Consider the following 24,198-nt stretch of genomic DNA (forward strand, 5'->3'; position numbering starts at 1 on the left):
TACAGTGAGAATATTTATTGAGAATGGCTCATTACAAACAAAATATATTTATGTATAAAATCCTCTGCTATGCAAAAGATTCCTCTCACCTTCCTGTGGCTAGAGTGAACACCACCACACAGTTCCCGTGTGGCCTCAAAGCCGACAGTGGGTGTCACATGGCGCTGATGCCAAGGCTTTCGTGACTAGTGCAATATACCAGAGTGCCTGTGAGCCTCCTCAGGGAGGGGATCTTGAAGACAGCAGCTCTTGGGTTGTTCTTATAGACTGGTGGCCTCTAACTTGTGCCTTGCCCTGAGAAGCCATTGTCCAGGTCCAGCGGCTGAGTATTTTTAATGTCCTAGATGGTTACGATATCCATCTCCTTTCCAGGCTTCTCTCCACCCTGGATGCTCAACTGCGCCTGTTTGTTACAGTGCAGATATTTAAACCTCTTATTCCTTTATAGTTTATGCATGTTGTATTAATAAAGTATTTAGAAAAAAAAAAGATATCCACCTCCTATGGAAGATCCCTTCTATGGAAGCCACCTCCCATGAGCGCCCGTGAGCCCACGTGCCATGCCTCATCCCATCCAGTTGTGAAGGCTTTACTTCCTCCTATCCGCTAGTCTCAAGAGTTATATCTGAACCTCTTCTGAGGACACCCATACCCAGAGCTGCTATGTGGTGCTCCTGAGCTTGGAGCCAGAGTTGCTTGGGGCCCTGGGTTACTCAGCATTAAGGCAACAGAAGTGAGACCAGACTGAAACCAGTGCTGGTCTCTGAAAGCCAGAGGCTGCCTAGCCAACAGCATCTCCCTTCACACTGAGAAATAATGAGTGACTGGTCTGATTGCCCTTGTAAACACAGACCACCTCTGTCCCTCAAACTCTCGTGAGGGCCAGCTGGTGGTAGAAGCAGCTACTGCCACGGCATGCCTTGAGCACTCAAAGACCAAAGAGCATGGGGACGGCAAGAGGCTGTTGGGGTACCATGAGGAGCGGGCTTCCAAGTCTCTTTAGGAATGGCCCATTCGCTCGTGTCTTTGGTGCAGCTTCACCATTCAGACTGCTGGCCAGGCCATGCTAGTCATCTTATTCAGAAAGACCTGGCTGGCCTATCTGCCTACGTAAAGAAGCGCTAGTGGTTTCAAAGTACCTGTATCTATTATAGTCTTACTCCCCACACAGTGGAAACTGTCTCAATAAAACGACATTCTTGCTACCAAGAACAACAAAAAAAAAACCCAGCTCTAGTTGATGCTACCTGCAGTGCTACGTGACATTGGCATTGCCTTTCAAGACGGAAGAGATCCAGTATTCGCTGCAAATGCTCCCAGTGTGAACACCGGGGTGGATGGGAAGCTGCTGCTGTGGTAGGCACACAGGCCCTCTAGCACCCACCCTCGAAAGCTCCCGGACTTAGAGGGCAGACGCTGCTGTGGGAAGTCAAGTTGGTGAATGGAGAGGCTCTCTGGGGAGTCTCTTGTCAGAGCCCTCTTCCTGGAACATCCTCCCTGCTGTCATCCATTCAGCCCCACCTACTCCTAAAGACTTTCCATTCTATGGGAGGGTGCCTAGAACCTAAGAAGCTGTCAGCATCCCAGGGGTCAGAAGGCCTCAGAGTGGCCATGAGGTATGCTTATGCAAGGCCTCATAACCAGTCCCAGAGACCTGAGTCTATTGGCGGCAGGAGAGAGCAGTGATGCCATCCACCATGGCCCAGAGCCCGGCCTGGAATTGGATTGCTTTCCCCAAACAAGCTTCTCTCTCAGGGTCCCTGCCTCTCTCCTTGCAAGTCAGACTTGAGGCCTTCCTCTGAGCTCAGCTATAGTCAGACTTAAGGTCTTGAGAGATACTCCCCAAGATACTCCCCTTAGACGCTCTTGAGTTGTCTCCAGCAACAGGTGTTTGGGATAAGTGGCATATTGATGACACTGGTGGACAAAGCAGTCACAGAGTTCCCAGAGGCTTTGTCAAGGAGCCCCAGCAGCCCCGGGTGTGGGAATCCTGAGTGGGTCTGACTCGGGTAGGACTCAGGTTCTGAGGGCCTGGCATGCCAGGCTCCTGCTGTCAGCTGTCCAGGTAGACAAAGAGGATGTCCTCATCTGTGCCATAGCTGGTTCTGGCCTCCTCGAAGTTACTGGTGCTGGTGCTGCACATTCCTGCCAGGTGTGGGAAAGACAGTCGGGTCAGTGGGTGACTGCATGGGGTTTGTGCTCTACCTGTCTTGCCACCTCTGGCTTAAGCCTTCCAACCTTAGGAAACCTTTCTTGCCTATTCTGGCCTTCTTTAGTTCTTTCTTCTGACACCTTCCCAGTTTAGTAGACAGAGAAAGTGAGGCCCAGAGAGAAGAAAAAGTATGCTAAGTATGTTAAGTATGACACGCAGATGGTCAGGGCAGTCCTCCACGCCACGGCCTGAGGACAGCGGGCGGTCTGGCAGATTATCTAGTTTGTGTGCTGGCTACAGCCCATGGAACACAAGCTATCACGGTGGGGACCCGAGCAGTAGAATCTAGTTGGTAGTGTGTGTGGAGAGGAGGCTGGAGGCCAGGACAGGGGCAGGTTTGTTTGTATGACTAGAAGGCAAGCCCAGAGGGGGTACAGGCTTTGGAGAGAGAGACATGGGCCATACCAGTCTGAAAGGGAGGAAGTTTGTGTTAACACATGCCACCCTGGCCCACCTGCCCCCAGGACTCACGGTCAGCATAGGCCGGGTTGTTATAGAAGATGCAACCAGTAGCCCTGTTGTAGCCACGCAGAACGATGAAGTGGCCCTGGTAGTCGGGGGTACGGCAGAAGCAGCGGTGGCCACTGGGAGTGAAGCAGCAATACTTGACAGGGCTGGAGCACAGGTCACAGTGCAGTACCCCGGAGTTCACCAACACGATGGCCACGTGGCCCTGCGCCAGGTGTGCTTGGATGTCCTGCACACTCACTGTGCTGTGGGCCAGGAGGGAGGTTGGCCGGTGCCAGTGGGCCCTTGTCCCCACCTTCCAAATTGATGTCCCCAAGTTTATGCCCATCCCCAGTGGTAAGATATGTCCTTGACTTGTCTGCCCTCTACCCTGAGCCCCCTACAAGTAGTCATGTCCTGGCTTGTCACTGTGCCCCGAAAGCTGGGTGAGGAGGCTTACCATTTCTCCACGCGCACCTTGCAGGCCTTGGCTTGTGCAAACAGCTGGTTCACCCGGGTCTCCTCAGTGTCAAAGTGCTTCCTGTAGAAGGACTAGAGCAAGGGCAGACTGGAGTGGTCACCCGTCCCGGATGTACACTCCCCATTCAGAAGAGGCAAAGAGCAGGTTACAGAATAGCAGCATGAGGGGCCCTACCGACAGGCAGGTGGCTCTACCCAGCATGCCCAGGAAGAAGGCTGTGGCTGTCCCTGGCTGGAGTGTGGGCAGGGCCATGCAGAGGGTGAAAAGGATGCTCAGGAGCTGAGAGAGCAGAAGATCTGGATGAGCTCCCTGAAGAGGACTGGTCAGGCTGCTCTCTGGTAGACATGAACAGTAGCCTAAAGCAAAGGATCAAGGAGGGCAAGGCTGCCCTTCCAACCCCCACCAGGATGGCTCAGTCACAGCCCAGGATAGCCAGGCATGATTTACGAAACAGACTCTGCTTGGTGCTGGGACCTCACGTGACCAGAGCCCCAGGAGGCAGGCCAAAGACATTCTGTTCTCAGGTCCCCTTTTTCTGTCTTAAGATTTAGTAGCCTTATTTACCTGGCATGGAAGATTCAAAGAAGAATTAGGCTGACTGCCACTGGCTACCATGTGACAGCCCCTTTGCCAACAAGGCCAGCAGAGACCCTGCCAAGACTTGGTGCTTAGGCAAAGATCGCCTCAAGGGCAGGTAAGACTGGCTCTGGCTTTGCAAGGGGACGGAATACACCGGTGTGGTGGCATAGCCATTTACAATGGCATTATTTTTTTAAGAAGGAATAAAAACCGGCAGAAAAGCAGACAGACAATACATGTTGTTTTTCCAGAATACCAATTACCCTGGTGAGAACAAAGAAAACAAGCCAATGATAGTCATGCAAATCAGAGTACGACTCCACAGCCTTCGACCTGTCCTATGCTGCATAGAGAAAGATGCAGAAGGTCAGGACCCAATGTGCAAATGTTCCATGGAGCCTAGATCTCAGAGTCACCAGTCTGTAGTCAATCTGCCACTGCCATTTGTCTCTCTACACCCATGCATTGCTCGAGTGTCCGGGATTTGATCCTTTTCTCTTCTGGGATAACTGGGCGACCTATACCTCTGGTTTTCCGTGTGAAGAAGGCCCAGAGGGTAGCTGCTCACCTGGTTCTTGTAGCCCTTGTCAACACCGAGAGTCTGGGTGCAGAAGCGGTGTCTCACACCAAAGTGGCGCATCAGGTAGGCCAGGTCGATGGTCCAGATGCTCCTGGTCAGCTGCAGCTCATGCAGGGCATTTTCAAACTCCCCATCGTCCAGCTGGCCCAGGTACCTGAAGGCAAGAGGGCAAAGAGATTAGCTTGTTCTTGAGGCAAAGCTAGACCAAGTCACCCTCCAATATGAGTGCCACAGCCACTGCCGGCACTTCTGATCCTCGGAGGTCTCTGTCCTTTATCATGAAACCACCATGGTGACTTTAGGGATCGGCAGCCTGGGACGCTGTCTGGCCCCACCGTGAATGGCCTGGGATTGGTTCTTCCATCTCTTATGGACTATGTGAACCTGGGGAAGTTTCTGCTCTCTCTGGTTTGGTTCTTCCATCTCTTATGGACTATGTGAACCTGGGGAAGTTTCTGCTCTCTCTGGTTTGGTTCTTCCATTTCTTATGGACTACGTGAACCTGGGGAAGTTTCTGCTCTCTCTGGTTTGGTTTTTCCATTTCTTATGGACTATGTGAACTCTTATGGACTATGTGAACCTGGGGAAATTTCCGCTCTCTCTGGTTTGGTTCTTCCATCTCTTATGGACTATGTGAACCTGGGGAAGTTTCTGCTCTCTCTGGTTTGGTTTTTCCATCTCTTATGGACTATGTGAACTCTTATGGACTATGTGAACCTGGGGGAGTTTCTGCTCTCTGGCCTCATTGACGACATATCTAAGAAGCCCTTGGATCACAGAAGTGGCTTTCAGAATTTCAGGCACTAAACGTTTTATTATGCTCCATCTTTTCCAGAACTCTTAAGTATGTAAGATAGATACAGGAGAACTGATCTGGGTCTCCAGACAACCAACTAAAGACTCTTGTCCAAGGTGACGGTATTGGTCCTTTCTGGTTCAGACTATCAAGGTTCTATTATTTATGTAGCATCCTGGTATCCTGATATCAGAGGGGTAGAAGATGCAGTAAGCGCCCAACCTGAACACTTGTGAATTCCTGCATCACCCCAAGCTCCCAGGCATCACCGTTCTGTTCATATTTAAACTATGACAGGGCCCAGATGGAAACTAGGTCTTTTAAAGTTTCAAACAAAGCCTACCCATGCAGACATTAGATCCCATCCAGGTTACTTCCTGTTTCATCCCCGAGCCACAGCAAGTGTGGACACTCACCGAAGCACCATCCTGGAGCAGGCCAGGCCACAGTCCCAGTGGTATAGTTGCTGGATGATGGGCACAGGCAGCTGCACAAAGTCCCCTGCGAAGGATCAAGGGACGTTTCATCCTCTCTGCACAGTGCCCACTAGAAACACCACTATAACCTCCGCTGAAGCTCTGTTAGTCTTACACCATCAGTAAACATCAACACAGCCAGTCAGCCCTACTCAGGACCCCCACCCCCACCCCCGTGTGTACGGCAGAATAGTACCAGCTGCTGCCTCAGCATGCTCGGGTTCTTTCACATCACCAGGGCCCACTCCCCGCAGCATCAGCATCTGCTGTGACCCCTCACTTCCGGGAGAGGGGGGCAGACAAGGTCTTTGCACACATTTCCTAGATGCTTTTGGCTTCCCATGAACTGACACCCACCTCGGGACCTCAACTCTTTACAGTGCTGCCCCTTGCAACTGTGTCCCAAGGGGTCCTGGCTCTAAAGTTTCCAGAAGGAGCAGCAGGGGAAGACCACAGCTAGGAAGAGGGAACTGTCACACAAGCTAGGTAACTAGACTGCTCCTCCAGAATCCAGCTAGTATTGACCCTGGGCAAACCTCTCAGTCCACGTTCCAGGCTGTGAAGAGGAACAGAAAGTGCCACACCTAGGCATTCTGGTACCATTGGCTGACTGGAGGAGCTGCCTATCTTCTGCTCACTGGATTGAGTTTTGCTATTCCTAAAGTAGGGGACTTGGTCTGATTTGGTCAACAGATTGAAAACTATTTTCCAAGAGCCTGGCACTTGTACTGCAGTACAGAGACAAGTAGCACAGCAAGGTCCTATCCCAGTGCGCAGCAAGGACAAACAGATAAACAGACAACCAACAGCTCAGGTGGAAAAAACAATAGGTATGCCTCAGAGAACACAACACGGCTGAGGAACAGCACGCTCTGAACTGAGGCCCTGAGGGGAGGCCGAGCTGGCATGTGACCTGCAGCAGCTTAGCTCGTGAACACGCACAAAGTTCAGTCTAGCTGGGTATGATGACACAAACTTACAATCCCAAGACTTGGAGGCTAAGACAGTAAGGCCAGTCTGGGCTATAGAATGAGGCCTACATGTTCTCTCTCTCTCTCTCTCTCTCTCTCTCTCTCTCTCTCTCTCTCTCACACACACACACACACACACACACACACACACACACACCATACAGGAGAGAGAGAGGGAGGGAAACACAGTTTAAGGAACCAGGAGGGACTTCTCTGTACTGGTCACCACTTCACTTACTCGACACATGAAAACCCAGTCCACTTGCATTCCCCTGTGAGGATTTCTGGGATCTCCCCTGGGCCAAGTGTCTAGCTCTGTGCAAAGTCAGCCCAGGAGCCCACCTACCAGGTCAGCCTCTTTCCCATCACTCCCTCTGCCTGTGTTAGACAGGCGTGACATTCACTAGCCAGAGACTTTCTCCTGGCTCTTCTGACCTGGTGTCTGAGTTTAAACCTCTTGCTCTCCCACATCTTCAGGCACTGGTTAAAATGCCACTATTTCTATGGCTAACCTAACCCCAGGCAGGCCAGTCCCCATCTCTCCAGTAATCCCCCGGGTAATCCTTTAAACCTGAGTTCACGCTGAAGGTCACAGAATGCAGCCCTTAAATAGATCTTATCTGTAGCCTGCTGGACAGGGACACCTGATTGTTCCTGGCCGTTTACCTCCAGGTGTGCCTGTGGGAGGCCGAACGTTTGCCACCTGACATTTCTGTCTCTGCTTCCTCCTCTGAAATGGGCCACCACTGAGGCAGCTCACACAATGCCACAAGTAAATAGAGCAACAATTGGTATAATGCTTTCGTGTAGGAAATCACATGAACCACCTGCGCAGGGCCCAGGTAAAGCTGAGGCTTCATAACCCTTCATTCCTTTACCCCAGGCACCTCTAAACCTAAGTCTTTCCTTTTGCCATTTTGTAAATTCAGTCTTGCCTGTCCCCCTCCCAAATCCTATTCAAATCCTATTCTCTCACCTGTCCCGCACACAACAGCCAGAGGCATTTCATCTACAGTTTCTAATCTTTAAAGTACTTCAAAGCTGGGTGTGTTGGCACACACCTTTAATCCCAGCAATTGGGAAGCAGAGGCTGGCGGGATCTCTCTGAGTTAAAGGCCAGCCTGGTCTACAGAGAAAGCTCCAGGACTGCCAGGGCTACACAGAAAAACCCTGTCACAAAAACAAGTCCTTGAGATGGGCAGATGGCTCAGTAGACCTCCAGTGTTGTGGACCTGAGTTCAGATTCCCAGTACCCACGACCACCTGTAATTCCAGCAAGCAGATAGATAGGAAATCTCCAGAGCAAGTTGACTAGCCAGATTAGCAGAAACAGCGAACTCAAATTGAATAAGAAACCCTGCCTCAACATGTGAGGTGGAGATGGTCATGAAGACACCTGATGTCAGTCTTGGGTTTACGCACACATGCATATAAGACACATACAAAAAAGTGTGAAAACGTGCTGATAAATGACATTCTTACTGCCCCCAATATGTACTATTTTTTTGTTTGTTTGTTTGTTTTGTAACAGGGTCTTAGGAGGCGTGGGGCGTCCTCAAACTTGATAAGTAGCCAAAGGTGACATTGAACTTCTGATCCTTCCACCTCCACCTCTTAAGGAATTACAGGTGTGTGCCACCATGCCTAGTTTTATGTGGTAGTGGGGATGGAACCCAGGGCTTCCTCTGGGCAATCACTATCTCATCTCCAGCCTTCTACAAAAGCCTGCAGGTCCCGCCTCAACCTGGGTCCCCCAGACCCACTTCAGCTTCGTCTGTTCAGTTGTCCTATGGAGCCTGCAGTCTGAACTGTGCTGGAGCCATCTTTGCACATGTGCCACCCTCGGTCTGGAACTCTTTTTCTCTCTACTGTTCTTAGCATTTCAGCCTTGGTTCAAGACTCTTTAGGGCTTTTTTCTGACTGCATTTGATAGCTGAGAAGGGTGTTTCTTCCTGAGAGCCTGTCTGTGTCACTCGGTGCTTAGTAAAAGTAACCCAAAAAATTGCTGTCACCTCACCAAGTCTTGAGCTTCCCGAAGAACAGTGATGCTTGAGCCTGCATCCCTCATCATCAAAACTCACATTAAAACATAAACCCCACAGTGGTGGTGGTAAGAAGTTGTTGGGGCTGAAGGAGCAGAACAAACTCCACTTTGAGAAAGAACTCCATTTTAGACAGGACCTAAGGGGGGAGAATGCAGCCCAGCAAAGTCAAACATTCTCAACAAACTGCCTGCCCTGGTCAAAGTGGCCCACCAGGGCATCCAGACAGCATCTGCTTGCTTCAAATGTCCCTGTAGGTATCTGATGAACTGCTGTTTTGAAATTCTTGTCTGCTGGTAGTCACTGTTTTAAAACTCCCCTATATCCTAACCAACGAATTCAGAAGTTACTTTTACCCAGTCCCAGAATGCCAAGGCCTGTGCCATTCTGCCTGCAGCTTTTCCCTTTAAAATCCCTTACCCTGAAGCCTCAGGGCCATTCTCCCCCACCCCTGCAGCAGTGTGTTAGATTACATCCGAGTTAGCTAACTTGGAATCAATAAACCCCAGTGTGTTTGTATCAGATACTGGCTCTGTGGTAGTCTTGTTTGGGCGTCCTGTGGTGCAGGCACAACAGGTCTTGAGGGGCTAGAAGGATGGCTTAGCACTTATGAGTACTGGCTGCTCTCCCAATGGAACTAGGTTCAGTTTCCAGCACCTACATGGTGGCTCACAACCATGTATAACTCCAGTTCAAGGGGGTCTCCAACATCCACTTCTGTCCTCCAGGGTACACAGACAAACCCACAAGCAAAACACTCATACACACGAAATAAACAAATCTTTAAATAAGAAGTTGGGTCTTTAGGGAAGTAATTCAGTCATGAGGACTCTGAATCTGTGCCTTACAAAGGGTCAGGAAAAATAACTTAGGCTGTGTCTTTCCACCTTGACGAAAGTAACTTTGGGGGAAAGGGTTTATTTTAATTTAGGTCACAACTTTGGGTTATATCATCATGTCTGGAAAGTCACAGTCATAGGAGACAGTCAATCACACCACATCCAAAATCAGGAGCAGATGGGAAGAATACACGCATGCCTCTGCATATCCCCTTCCCCGCTTCCTATCAGTCTGGGGCCCAGCTCAGGAAACAGAGCTGCCCGCATTTAGGGTGAGTCTTCCCAGTTCAATAAACCCATTAGGAAAACCCCTCATAGGCAGACCGACAGGCCAATCTAACCTAGACAATTCCTTAGTAAGACTCTCTTCCTACATGGTTATCCATTATGTCAGGCTGACAATTAAAACTAAAAAGCTGGAGATGGCTCAGCCGCTAAAAAGTACTTGATGCTTTTGCAAAAGACCCAGGCACAGTTTAGTTCCAAGCACATACAGAGGCTTACAGCTGTAACTCCAGTTCAAGGCGTTCTGATAGCCTATTCTAGCCCCTGAGGGCACCTGCGTGCACATACATACTGACAAAACACTTAAGACCTATAAAATTTTATAAAGGAAATCTAAGAAAGAAGGGAGAGAGGGAGGGAGGGAAGGAAGGAAGGGGGAAAAAAGCTAACAGTCATAGGTCTTTTTCTTTTTGTCCTTCTGATATTCTGCTATGCAAGGTCTTCCCCCTTTCTTTCTGTCATGTGGGCATATCTAGAGAGGTGTCTATAAGGAACAGATGGATCTTGTACTGAACTTACCATCACCCTCATCTTAGAATTCTCAGCCTCCAGAACTATAAGAAAATAACTTCCTATTGTTTATAAATCATTTGGTTGTGTAAATGGACTAAGACACCAGGGAACTTGCTGGTCTTGTTTGCTGTTTCCTTGCCTAGTATCTGATGCTTCGTAAATAACCCATCATTATACTTGAGGCTGGAGGTGTAGCATTGTCAGGCACCTAGGTTCAATCCACAGTGCTACAAATTTTTTCTTAACAAAAAAAAGGAAGAAAGTCATACTGAAGAAACTGTGACAGGCTGTGGGCAAACTAAGGTGATGTAAACCTTGGTCTCCAGAGACTCCTATTCTAAAACAGTTCTCCACAATATGCTAGTGGAAAACTCTTGCAGGGTGTGGCGCTATCAAGATGGGTGTCTTCCCTTTCTAGAACCCTCACTAAGGCTGTAAATGGCCTTTTTGCTCTGATCTACTCAGGCTGATTTCCACCCAGCTTTTGTTTTTATCTAACCAATGATCCGGAATGTGGCATTCTCATCTCTGACACCCAAATGCTCTGCTCCCCGCTCTCCTCCTCTATTCCACAACCTGCTCATAGAGAGGGCATCTGCTTTTTCCCTAGTCAGTCCGAGAACTCTAACAGGCAGGTAGGGCCAAAGCTGCATTTGCCTCTTCTCAGCCTTCACCCACAGCTGGCATTCAGATACGCTGTTGAATAAGTCTGTTTGTTTAAAGCTCTACCCCTTAGATGCCTACATGTCTCTACAATGCCCATGAGTGCTAGGCTTCCAGATCACAACCCTCTGTTGGAGACTCCCTCCTCATTCCGTGGCCTATGCTCTGGCTCTAATTAGTTGGGCCATGCCTTCTCTCACACTGAGAAAATGTGGGCTAGGACAGTTGCTCTTCAGGGTCCTAAGAGACTCAGCTGTCCCTCATCTTTCACTCAGCCTTCACACCCCTAGATTCAGAGGCCTCATGCGGCAAACATTCCTGCTTGGCTATCCTGATCTTGGCATAGGCCAGATGTTTTCTGGAAGTAGGTGATAAGTGTAGGCGAGGTCTTGGCATTTGTCCAGATAACAGCTTTAGCATCCAGAGCCCAAGACCGCTGCTGATATCGACGCCTAAAAACAAGACACGACCTGACCCTACCTGACAGCTAGGGTCTGCTGTGGTTGTCCGGCTGTCACTAGAGAAGGAAGGCTGTCAACTCTCCCGGGACGCTTTATCCCTCTCAGCCTCAGCCTGCTCAACTTAAAGAGCACAAATGACAGCAGCAGCCTGCTTCCGCGGGATTTATGAAAACTAATGCTCCATCGTCTATAAACACTTTACGGCTCTATCTACCTCTCGGCGCCCTGCACAAGCGAGCCACTATCTGCCGAGGCTAAGAAAGGGAAACGATCTTGTCCAAGTTCACAGTTAGGCAAGTGGAGGAGTAAAAATGAAAATCCCAGGATAGGTCTAAGTCCTGCTCCAGGTTACAACCGGAAGGAATCACTCCCTGAACGTGCTATTACTCTCCAACTGACACTAAAGGGTTTGGGTCCCAAACCCCTCGGCCCCTCCCATGAGATGGCACCTCGCCGGAACAGTTTATTAATATCAACTATTGCTCCACCATGACTGCCAGGTTTCCCCACTTCTTCAGCAAGCAAAGGGGCCCAGGCGGAGGGAACCAGAGAACAGTAGTTAAGACAAAAGCGCTGCGTTTGGGAAGTCAGAGAAAAAGCCCTTCCCTTTGCTGAGGGCTCTCAGGCCGTTATTTCCCTCTTCTGAGCCCCAGGCTTTCCACAGTTCCCCCTGGGAACAGAATCACGCAACATGGTTCAAGCAGGACTAGTTGTTTCTGGGGAAGGTAGTACCTTTGCCCCTTGGACTTTGCTACTTGACTGCTCTCAGAACTCCCCGAGGTTCCAGCCCCGGGAGACTCAGAAACAACCAGAAGTGGAGGACAGGAGCTGAGAAGGAATAGCCACCTAGCTAAGGTCCACCAGAAGCTTCCAGGCTGGGCTGAAGCCGCAGAAGGCCCAAGGTCGCACGCCCAGACCCTGCCCAGCTCTAGGGCGGAGTTCCCCCCCCCCCCCCCCCCACGATTCCCCCGGTGAGGGCAAAGCCCTTTTGAGAGGCACTGACCGGGCTCGAGCGGCTGCCCCGCTGCCTCTGCCTCCGTCCTCATGACCCGGGTGGCGCAGGGCGCCCATGGCCCCGGCCTAGAGCTGATGGCAGCTGCGACTTCTGCTGGGCAGCAAGCGCGGCCAGTATGGGGAGAGATCGGCCGCCGCCAACGCCGCCGCCTCCGCGGTTCGGAGTGCGGTAGGCGGGGGCTAGGCCACCTCAAGCCACGCCTCGTCCCTTCCAGGGCTGGGATCTGGAAACCCGCCCTTTGCCTAGGCCGCGCCTCTTCCCTTCCGCCCACTTCTCTTCCATAAAGAGAAGACCCGTGGGGGCCGCCCCTTCCCCGGAAGCCCCGCCCCTCGCGATCCCCGTCCCCAAGGCCCTTCCGTAGCGACGTGGGCTACTCCCAAAATTCCCTCCGTTGGCTTGCTCCATTGTAGCCTCAGGGTTTAGCCCCGGCCCCTCTCAGTGTCCATCGGAATTCCTGGGAATCCTTTCCTGACTCCCTTTAGGTCTTATCCATACCATGAATAATAAGAGTTCCCCATGCTCATTGCGACCCTTACCTGATGGCGACCAGATCCAAAGCTTAACTTCCTAGTCCAAGCCGCACTTCCTGTCACCCCGGCGCACTGGGCTCAAGCCTCGATCCCACCCAGTCCGTCCTTGTTGTACTGCGTAAGTGCGCGTCCCCATGTTCCTTTCTGGGCTCGAGGATTGATGTTTCCCACCGTCCCCGGGTCCTCTCCAGTGCCGGAACATAGTGCTAGAGCCCTCGTTTCTCAGCCGGCGGGAGTAAGGAGAAAGCAGGAAAAGGAGGATCCCTGCGCACGGCATTCTGGGAGCGCGTGGTATTCTGGGTACCCGGGGCCCGCCATTCCGTCGCTTCACGCCTTCGCTTTCTAACGTTTTTTCCAGAACCGTAAAGGAGCCTGCAGTTTCTTGGCGAGGAGCGGCGACTGACGGGTAAGAGGAGGGCGAGGCTCCCCTAGAGGGTTAGAGGAAGGAAGGAACCCTGGCGAAGAGTTCAGCGGGGCAGAGTGGATGGGAAGAAGCCCAGGCCGACCCAAACACTGTCTCGCTAGCGCTTGAAACGGTTAACTGATTTACGCATAGCCTGCGCGTCCTGAGCCTTTCCGAGTCACCGATTTTTTACGTTGGAAGCAGTCATTTCTTACAAATGACCGCCTTTCCCTCTGGATCATCGTTTTCCACGTCCTTTGCATCCCTGTCTCCACTCTCGTCCCGGCACTGGCCCTCCATGCTCTCGACGCTGCTGCAGAAGTTATAATAGTTTGCTCTGCTGCAGAAGCTCTATGTTTGATCCACTTTGCAAGATGCTGCTATTTCTTTTTTAAGCTTTTGGCTATAGCCCTGCTGTAGTTCGCCGCTGCTTTCGGCATGAAGTCCACGCAGCTAAGGGTTCTCACCAAGAGAGACTGCGTTTAGCATCCTTATAGTCACGTGAACATAGGTGATATGTTCATCAGAATTATAGAAACCTGTGTATAGTCTCTGCCTTTTACTGAGATAAAGTTTGTCCTGATGGTCTCATGATGAGCATTTCCTGTTTGTATCACTTTGTGGGCGCCTTCATTCTTTGTCCCCACCTTTAGTGAGACGGCAAAGCCGAATTGAAATCATAACCTCCGCCTAGTTTCTCTGGGTTTGGGTCTGTATCTACTATAAGGTACTGTGGCTTTTGGCCAAATGTGGTTGCTGGGCACTTGGAATATTACTAGTGTGACTGGGGGCTTACTTTTTAATTTATGTTTTGTTTGAATAACTGAATGGGAGCCAGTAATTATTTACACCTCGGGTCCATATCATAGTTTGGTGAATATAAAGGGACACGTGTTTGGAAATAGAAAGGAACACTCTTCGTTCCCACTAGCTTCCTCCGTCCAGCCAGCCATCCTTCCCCACCTCATGGCTGCGTGGACTTGCCATGGTGGTGCCTTCAGACATATTTGCAGAGCTTGTGAGATGCCAGACCTTACGCTCTGAAAGATAACTGTTGTCCCTCTTCCGCTATAGCACAGGAAGAGTCCTGCCAAGATGTCTATCGGTGTGCCAATTAAAGTCTTGCACGAGGCTGAGGGCCACATCGTGACATGTGAGACCAACACTGGAGAGGTCTATCGAGGGAAGCTCATTGAAGCAGAGGACAACATGAACTGCCAGGTACCTTGCTTTGCCCTGGGGCTGTGAAGGAACTGTGGCGTCTATCCTGGGGGATAAAAAGACATTTGGGAGTCTTGATGAAATTATTCTCATCCGACAGCTCACTGAGTGCTTAAAATGTGCTGGACACTCTTGAAGTCTCCGCAATTGTGTGTATGTCAATACAGACTCAGGCTTGGGGCAGAAAAGTCATTTGACAGCCTCATAACCATATTAGCAGGTGGATCCCAGCATATGGGAGGCTGAGGTCAAGGATCAAGAGGTCAAGGCCCTGTCTCTAAAGCAGCAAGTCCTATTTAACTGTTTCCTCCTGTTTGAAAGAAGTGGCGCTTCTTCTATGAGAGTCAGGCTCAAGAACCAGTGTCCATTTTCCATCACGATTTATAATTTACAGAATCTAAAGCTTATTGTGTGTGCTTTTTTTTTCTTGCAGAAAGTCTTATCTGATGTAACTACCAAGTTTTGGTGTGTGGGGTTTTGTTTGTTTGTTTGTTTGTTTTTCCTGTTAAGAACTTGAGCTTCGGAATCAAATTTGAGCCAAACCATAATTGTTCTCTCTATAAAGTTAAGATGGAGTTGTTTTGGATCCTCTGTGCTGTAAATGCCAAGACAATTAATACACAGGAGACTTATGGGGAAGTGGCAATGAATAATAATGGTGAGAGAGCAGGGTACATAAGTAATTAGTTACTATTCTTGTTGCTTTGATCAAATACCTGGCAAAAACAACTTAAGGAAGGAGAGTTTATATTGATTCTCAATTTGAGGATTCAGTCTGTCACCGAGGAAGTCATGGTGGCAGGGATTTGAGTTCCTGTGCTTAGCACGGTTTCCACTTCTTATTCACAGTAAGTTGGAAATTCTCACCTCAGCCTAATCTGGATAATCCCACAAATACGTTCTTGTCCCTTCAGTAATTCTGAATCCACCACGTTGATAATATTAACCATCAAAGCTTTTCAGTCCGGGGAAAGGAAGGCTAATGGAGCAAAAAGAGCCTCAGACTGTAGCTTATTGCTGAGGAAGTTTCATCTAAGTAAGAGGAGTCTCAGGAGGCAGAGATGGATTATTAGCTCTGGTGTTTCTGCTGTGATCAGTCACTGGCAGCCTATGGGGTGGCTACCTCAGAGTGAGTGCCATCCGTGGTGGATCTACAGAATGTCAGCTGGAGGCTGTAGCTCCATATATTCCACCCAGCCTGTTGTCTTCTGAAGTGGGGGGGGAAGGTATCCCAGGCTGCTCCAGGTCTAATACCCATAGCTTGGAGTTGTTACAGAGATCAGATAACTTGTGTGTTTGCAGGGACTGGCTCAGTGCTTTGTGTGTTATAACTCTTGGAATATATGATTCCTGTTACTATATTCCATGTGAGAGAAAAGAAAGGTTTGAAGGGTAAAGTTCCTTATTTAGGGTCATACCTGTGAGTTAGGTGGCCTGACTATTACCATTAAGGTATGAGTTACTTCCTGTAGCTGTGATAACACACTGTCAGGAGTTTAGTTTGGCTCACAGTTCCAGAGAAATGGTAACAGAAGCAGAAAGCTGAGCACTTATATTTTCAATAGAAAGCTTGTACTACACAACAGAAAAAAAAAAAAAACCCGACATCTTGAAATTTGCAGGCAAATGGATGGAGCTAGAAAACATCATTTTAAGTGAGGTAACCCAGACCCAGAAAGACAACTATCAAATGTACTCACTCATAAGTGGTTTTTAAACATAAAACATAGAAAACCAGCCTACAAATCACAATCCCAGAGAACCTAGTCAACAATGAGGACCCTAAGAGAGACATAGATGGATCTAATCTACATGGGAAGTAGAAAAAGACAAGATCTCCTGAGTAAATTGGGAGCATGGGGACCTTGGGAGAGGGTTGAATGGGAGGAGAAAGGCAGGGAGGGGAGCAGAGAAAAATAAAGAGCTCAATAAAATCAAAAAAAAAAAAAGAAGAAGAAGAAGAAGAAAGCTCGAAGCAGTGAGTGCAATCTGAAAGTGTTGGGGGTGGTAATTGCAAAGCCTGCCCCTAGTGACATTCTTCCTTCAGCAAGGCTGCATCCCCTGACACCCCCCCCCCAAAAAAAAACCCAGCTCACCACCAACTGGGGGCCAAGCGTGCAAACACCTGCAACTGTGGAGGATACTTTTCATTTAAACTACTGTAACTGTGCTGATTAGTTTTTTTGTCAATTTGACACAAGCTAGAATAGTCTTTCTTGGAAAAGGGAACCTCAATTATGAAAATACCTCCATCAGATTATCCTATAGGCAGGTCTGGGGCATTTCCTGCGTAGTGGTGTGAAAGGGCCCAGCATATTATGGGCTATGCTACTCCTAGGCAGTTGTTTCTGGGAGATGTAAGGAAGGTAGCTGAAGACTGAGCATAGTGGTGCATGCCTTTAATCCCAACACTTGGAGGCAGGGGCAAGAGGACAACCAGGGCTACATAGAAAGACTCAGAACAGCAGCAACAATACATGCGTGCACCCGTGTGTAAGAAGATAGCTGAGCATGAGCCAGTAAGCAGCATTCCTCCGTGGTCTCTGTTTGTGTCTGCCAGCTTGAGTCTCTTCCTTTCCTTTTTCAGTGATGAACTGTGATCAGGATGTGTATGCCATGTTGCTTCTGGCTGGGGTGTTTATTACAGTAATAGAAAGCAAACTAAAACAAGATTTAGTTTAGAGCTGGGTGGTGTGCTGTGTGCTGCTGTTTCCCCTCTGCTGGGGATGGAACCTACTGCTTCAGGCATGATAGGTTAAATAATCTCCTGCTAAATCCCTTTTCCAGTTTGGGGTTTTGCCTTTCAGACAAGTTCTCTATATAGAGAGCCCAAGTTGGCCTTAAACACTTGATCCTCCTGCCTCATCACAGTTCTGTAATTATAGGCAGGTGCTATGCCACCCAGCTATCAAGACTCTTTGAAGTCCTGTACTACTTGGTTGCCTTCCACAGGAATTTTCTGGGAGGTGTAGCCAACTTAGTGCTGTCAAGATCCTGACCTGTCTGCTTTTGGGAAGTGTCACTTTCATGGGTCCAGCCCTGTCAATTAAGACATCTTTGTTTTAGGGCATTTAGTTTTGTGAGTAGAGTGAAAGATTTGGATAGTGACTGTTGATGTCTTTGTTATGGTGCTTTATTTAAACAATTCATTGAGGCATGAGGGTCTCAGACAGCAACTATAATAGGAATTTGTCTGACTAGATAACTGACATTCTCAGAAGTGCAGCCCACGTGGTGCAGTCACAGATCTTAGTATTATCAGGTTGCAACTTGGAAAGTAGTGTGTCTTGTGTGTGAGCTTTGTGTCTCCCTGGCCCTCTGTCCCCTCCAAAATCGGTGATAACAGATGAATGCTCATTTTGATTTACTTGTAGAGTCTGTAAACATGGCTGCACTCTGAGGTACTGGGAATTAGGACTTCATGATGTCCTAATTTTTGCAAGAACACAATCTAGCCCATAATACTGCCCATATCCAGATGATGAGACTATATTAGGTTGACCAGAGCCTGAGCACATTGCTGTGTAGAGCAAACCCCAGCTGAACACTTCACTCGTGCATCTCTGGGACTATGATGACTCCTGCAGGTTCCTCTGCTGTCTCCTTCCTGGTCCACAGTCCTTTAGAAATGAGGACGTCCTCCAAACACCTTCTCTGCATACACAGCGGTAATCCCAGCACTCAGGAAAATTGAGGCAGAGGAATCACCACAAATTCAAGGCAAGCCTGGACTTTGTGACACCTTGTCTCAAAACAACGCCACAGATTTGGGAAGCTGCGAGGATTCCGTCATAACCACTTCCTTACCTCAATGTATTGACATAGACTTCTTTAACTGTGTGTATTTAAATGAATATGGCTTAGAAAATAATGTAATAGTATATTCTTTTTGCAGTGCTAGCACTAGAATCCAGCAAGTGTTCTCACTACTCAGCTATGCCCATCCATTTATATGGTAGCTTCAAATAAAGAAATGGGCCATGGTGTAGCCGAACTTAATTAGAAAACCAAGCGACTGGTACTTAGACTGTAAACCTGAATCCCTGTGCTTAATAAAGGTACATTCAGGTGTGAGATACATGAGGTACAAATTTCTCTGGCATTCAGATATAGTAGATCCTATTAAATGATGTTCTTGGGTGCTGGAGAGATGGATCAGAGGTTGGGGACACTGGTTACTTTTTAAGAAGACCTGGGTTCAATTCTCAGCACCCACATGGCAGTTCACTATCATCTGTCCAGTTCCAGGAGATCTAATGTCCTTCTGGCCTCGGAAGGCACCTGCACACTTGTGATGTACATGCATGCATACACATTAAATGAATAAACAAATCCTTTTGTTTTAATGATGTTCTTACCAATATCAATCACTATGTAAAAATCTGCCTCTTTTAGGCTCCTGAGAGCCTTGGCACTTGCTAAGGAAGCACTGGCACCCCCCCCCCCCACGCACACGCATAGAACTTCGTTGTTTTAGCATAATTTGTACCATGTTTGTGTCATTTGAAAGTATGTAGAGGGAGGGAACTGATTCTGACCACCACACACATACCTGTGGCATGTAAACATGTGCACATATATACACAAATACATGCAATTTTTAAGGAGAAAAATTAAAACTCTAAAAGATTTTTTAAATATTTTAAGATTTTATTTATCTATTATGTATACATTATTCTGCCTGCAGGCCAGAAGAGGGCACCAGCTCTCACTACAGATGGTTGTGAGTCACAATGTGATAACTAGGAATTGAACTCAGGACCTCTGGAAGAACAGCCAGTGCTCTTAACCTCTGAGCCATCTCTCCAGCCCTAAAACTCTAAAAACTTTAAGATGAAGCTTTGAGTCTCCTGAACACTAGTGCTCTGAAAGAGCCCAAAGTGCTGAGTCATCTCTCTGCCCTTTTTTTGTTTGTTTGTTTTTGTGGGGTGTGGTGTTTTATTTTTTTCATCTCTTCAAACCCAAGGCTGTCCTTAAATTTATTGACTTCCCTATCTCTGCCTCCTGAAGAAGGATGCTTAAAAGAAATCCCACACTAGCTCAGATTTGAGAAACAGATGGTTGTTTATTTAGGGGTAGACTCACAAATCAGAATCCTCCAATCCTCCGCTTGAACAGAAACCAGAAACCGAATCCAGCAGCCAGAAAGAGAGCAAAGAGAGCGGACGCATGCTCTACATTGTCGACTTATATAAGAGGCCACGCCCCAGTAGGCGGGTAACCAGCCACAAGCTGTAAGACTTCCTACAGCAGCCTCCCAGGGGTTTTATGATTATAAGTGATTATTATGATCATGACCAACTTTATAATTTTTACTGTATGATCTATTCTAAACCATATTCTAGGATGCTAATACCAAGGACATTGTATAATTTTTCACAATGGAAGGTTGTTGTATTATATATATAGTTTTTACCAATGTGATAGTTTGAATGTAATTGGCCCCCATAATCTTATAGGGAGTAGCCCTACTAGGAGGTATGGCTTTGTTGGAGTGAGTATGGCCTTGTTGGAGGGGTAGGCTTTGAGGTATCCTATGGTCAGGATACCACCCAGTGTCTCAATTGACTTCCTGTTGCCTTCAAGTTGTAGGACTCTGGGCTGGAGAGATGGCTCGGCAGTTAAGATCACTGACTGTTCCTACAGAGGGTCCTGAGTTCAATTCCCAGCAACCACGTGGTTGGCTCACAACCACCTATAACGAAATATAGTGCCCTCTTCTGGCCTACAGGCAGGACACTGCATAAATAAATGAATAAATCTTTAAAAAAAAAAAGTTGTAGGACTCTGAGCTACTTCTCCAGTACCACTTCTGCCTGCCTGCACCATGTTCCCTGCCATGGTGAAAATGGACCGAATCTCTGAAATTGAGTGAGCCACCCCAATTAAATGTTTTCCTTGTGGGGCTGGAGAGATGGTTCAGCAGTTAGAGCACTGGCTTCTCTTACAGAGGACCCAGGTCCAATTCCCAGCACCCACATGGCAGCTCACAGCTGTCTGTACCTCCTGTTTCAGGGGATCTATCTAACACCCTCACAGACATAACATGCAGACAAAATACCAGTGTACATAACATAAAAGTAAGTTATTAGGCCAGGCCGTGGTGGCGCACGCCTTTAATCCCAGCACTCGGGAGGCAGAGGCAGGCGGATCTCTGTGAGTTCGAGGCCTTGAGGCCAGCCTGGTCTACAAGAGCTAGTGCCAGGACAGACTCCAAAGCTACAGAGAAACCCTGTCTCGAAAAACTTAAAAAAAAAAAAGTAAGTTATTAAAGATGTTTTCCTTGTAAGATTTGCTGTGGTCATGGTGTATCTTCGCAGCAACAGAAACCCTAAGACACATGTCAGTATTACTTTTCCAGTTAAAAGTGAATATAGTCATAAAATGGATGATTCAGAGGAAAGGTGTGTGTGTGTGTATGTGTGTGTGTAGACATTTAACATACAAAAATAATGAGCTTAGCAGGGCAGTGGTGTTGTACACCTTTAATCCCAGCACTCGGGAGGCAGGTGGATCTCTGAGTCCGAGGCCAGCCTGGTCTATAAGAGCTAGGTTTCAAGACAGGCTCCAAAGCTACAGAGAAACCCTCTCTTGAAAAGAAAAGCAACAACAAAAAATGATCTTATTGATAATGTGCTGATTATTCCTTATAGATCGCACTAATAACCCATCTTTGGAAACAAAGTTAGTTAGGCTGCTGAAGGGGGTCTTCGCTGTGCTGCTGGTTAGTATGTTCTTCCTGGAAGTGACTTGGTCCATCTGTCCGTCTACAGCAATTCTGCTGCCAGTTCAAAATGATAAAGTTGTGTTGTTGTGTATCCCTTTCAGTGTTGATTTTAGTAAGGAAAACTCTGAAAACCAGTATTTCTCTTACTAGAGCTAAATTAATTATAAATAAATTCACAATATAGCAGGCTTTGAAATTCATACACACACCACGCACACCATCTCTACATCCCAAGTTCTGGTATTACAGGTGTGTGCTAACATGCTTATTTTGTTTTGTTTTTCATTACCTATAGAATATTTTATTAGTTTCTATAATCAACTCTGTAGAAAAGACCTTATATAGGTAATTAGGTCAGTATGTTACTTTTACACAAAATTACATTTAACATTTCTAGATCCATGTGGCTGTTAGCACTTTAAACTGGGATACTTTTCCAAAGTTGACAGAGCAACTAAACTTTCTAAAAATCAAATTTTATTTCACTTTTATTTATTTAAAAAAATAATATCAAGTATGTTATACAGGAACAGTTTTTTCTGGGTCCTGTAGTTATCTGAACAAAATCACAGCGACATTCATCATAGCTGGCTTTATGTGGTGCTAGGGTTTCACCCATGCTAGGCAAGTTCTCTACCAGCTCATGTAGTTATTTATTTATTTAATTTTTTTGGGGATTTTTCGAGACAGGGTTTCTCCGTAGCTTTTTGGTTCCTGTCCTGGAACTAGCTCCGTAGACCAGGCTGGCCTCGAACCCATAGAGATCCGCCTGCCTCTGCCTCCCGGGTGCTGGGATTAAAGGCGTGCGCCACCACCGCCCAGCATGTAGTTATTTTTTTATTATTTTTCTCGGACACTGAGGCGGGAGGACTATTTGAGGCTAACCAAGGCTCATAATGAGACTCTGAAGAGAAAATGATGAGCATGTATCATAATGCCAGTAAATATAATCTAAGAAGAGAATAATAGTCAGACCTCTTTCATCATACATCAAAAGATAAAATTCTTAGAAATTTGAGTGGGAAAATGCAATAGAGTAAGCAGGTTCTACAGAAGCTAAAATGCTGCTTTGAGGACCACAGGGGCGCTGTTTGTTCTGTCTGCTTGGCTGTGACAAACCCCTCTGTAGATAAATGATCTGCATGGAATTGTTATCTTTAAAAAATGATAGCCTACAAGAACCTTATACAGGATTAGGTCAGCTTGAAAAAGCAAAGCATTGCATGTAACTGACACTAGGAAAGTTTGAGATTTCTCAGCACAGTGTAGTTTTTTTTTGTGACAGTTTTGCTGTGTGGCCCAGGCCAGCCTGAAACTTGGAATCATCTTGCCTCAGTTTCCCAGTCACTGGGACCACAGGTAAATAGCACCATTTGTGGCTGTGCGATCAAAGTTTGTGGATAACATAAGCTCTTTAGCTTGAGGGGAAAAAGAAAAACAGTTTAGGCTATATGAGCTATTTTCAAGGAGTTGTGTTTTTTGTACTCCTTTACTCTGTAACATTTTTGTGTATTTCCCAAGAACAAAGATAGAGAGGTTGAATCATTTCATAGTGTAGTGACATCGGTGGTGATTGAATGGATATCCAACGAGGGTGTGTGCTTTTAGCATGTTTGCAGTTCTGGCAGTTATGGCCATACAGAAAAGGAGGACCCACCTCTGAGACTCAATGTCCCCTGTTCTTTCAAAACGGGTCACGCTGGACAGTGGTGGTGCACACCTTTAATCCCAGGCAGAAGCAGGTGAATCTCTGTGAGTTCAAGGCCAACCTGGTTTACAGAGCAAGTTCCAGGACAGCCAGGAAGAGAAACCCTGCCTTGAAAAAATAACAACAAAAAAAGCGGGTCACTTCTGGCACTGATGCAAGAAAGTATCCTCACATGCTGAGAAAGAAGTCAGTTGTAGTTGGGTGCTTCCTCATTTAGCTCAGTTCTGATGCTACAGGGACTGTCACTGTCACTGATTGAGGTCTCAGTCCTTAAGACTGTCCTCTCCTTAGACACCAGTGAAAGCCCCAGTTTGTTTTAACTAAACTGTGCTTCTGACTGTCCGGGTTTAAGTTAGTGTTCCTACTATCCTCTTCTTAGGTCTCATCAACCTTTGTTTAAGCAGCTCACAGAATTCAGGGAAGTGCATTTACAGGTTTCTTGTAGAGGGTAGGACAGAGGATACAGATCTGACAAGCAAGGCCTGGGGGCAGGGACTCAGTTTTCATGCTTCTTCATGATGTGCCACCCTCTGGAAACTTGCCCTTGTTCAGCTCTGGAAGTTCTCCAAATCACGTCCCTTCGGGCTTTATGGAAGCTTAATTGAATAGGCAGGACTGACTACCCATGAATTGCCATGTAAAAGAGTGATCTGGACGACAACATCAAAGGAGTATGAACTCATGCTAATGGGCAAAGTATGTAGACAGGACTTCTGTTGTCCTCAGTGTTTCCCTCAGTACCAGGGATGGAACCCAGGGCCTTGCACATGGCAGGCGAATGATCTACTACTGAACTCTAGCCCAGGCATAACTCTTTCTAAAATGAAGGTCGTGGGAATTTACTTACAGACAACTCCAGAGCAGAAAGACAGACCGGAATTACTTTCCCTACCAACTGAGGAAAGAGGAATTCTAGCTTTTGTGGACTGTCCTTAAAAAAGGATTTATGAGGCCAGAACCATGGGCAAAATACCGTATTACACACTCCCGCATTGCTTCACAAGCCTGCATCACGTTCTCTCCATCCTGGTCCACAGATGGCATTTCACTTGAATATCTAGTCTGTGTTATTTACTGTGGCTCTTAAGGAAAACCATAAATTCTTAACATTCCTGCCTGACTTTCAGTAAAACCCAAGTGTTTGCCTGGAGAAATGGCTCAGGAGTTAAGAGCACTTGTTCTTCCAGAGGACCCGTGTTGGGTCCCTAGCACTGGGGGATCTTAGCCTCATTGCCCCTGGCTTCTGTAG

At 47.5% G+C, this 24,198-nt stretch overlaps 2 protein-coding genes across 5 annotated transcripts in view; one reads left to right on the plus strand and one right to left on the minus strand.

Moving 5' to 3' along the window:
• Positions 1-13,032, minus strand: Gucd1 (guanylyl cyclase domain containing 1). Of its 3 annotated transcripts, none has more exons than XM_041647517.1 (6): positions 12,897-13,032; positions 5,512-5,596; positions 4,288-4,453; positions 3,120-3,211; positions 2,684-2,925; positions 1-2,145 (listed from the first exon to the last, which is right to left on the minus strand). In XM_041647517.1, the coding sequence occupies exons 2-6, from the start codon at positions 5,520-5,522 to the stop codon at positions 2,054-2,056; spliced, it is 603 nt and encodes a 200-aa protein (XP_041503451.1). In that variant the 5' UTR covers positions 5,523-5,596; positions 12,897-13,032; the 3' UTR covers positions 1-2,053. The 3 variants fall into 3 exon arrangements, with proteins under 3 accessions (XP_041503451.1, XP_041503450.1, XP_041503449.1); XM_041647516.1 differs by lacking the exon at positions 12,897-13,032 and adding an exon at positions 12,349-12,563; XM_041647515.1 differs by lacking the exon at positions 12,897-13,032 and adding an exon at positions 6,108-6,189.
• Snrpd3 (small nuclear ribonucleoprotein D3 polypeptide) overlaps positions 12,827-24,198 on the plus strand; it is a 17,374-nt gene continuing 6,002 nt past the window's right edge. The window contains exons 1-3 of one of the 2 annotated variants that reach the window (XM_041647519.1): positions 12,827-13,008; positions 13,249-13,296; positions 14,368-14,514. In XM_041647519.1, coding sequence (XP_041503453.1) covers positions 14,389-14,514 — 126 coding nt within the window. In that variant the 5' untranslated portion in view covers positions 12,827-13,008; positions 13,249-13,296; positions 14,368-14,388. Of the gene's footprint in view, positions 13,009-13,142; positions 13,297-14,367; positions 14,515-24,198 lie in introns of those variants that run through there. The other variant, XM_041647518.1, reaches the window with a different exon arrangement.

The sequence above is a fragment of the Microtus oregoni genome, unplaced genomic scaffold (genome assembly GCF_018167655.1).
Source record: "Microtus oregoni isolate MIOR12 unplaced genomic scaffold, Mior012 000183F_ref0000375, whole genome shotgun sequence".
Taxonomy (NCBI): domain Eukaryota; kingdom Metazoa; phylum Chordata; class Mammalia; order Rodentia; family Cricetidae; genus Microtus; species Microtus oregoni.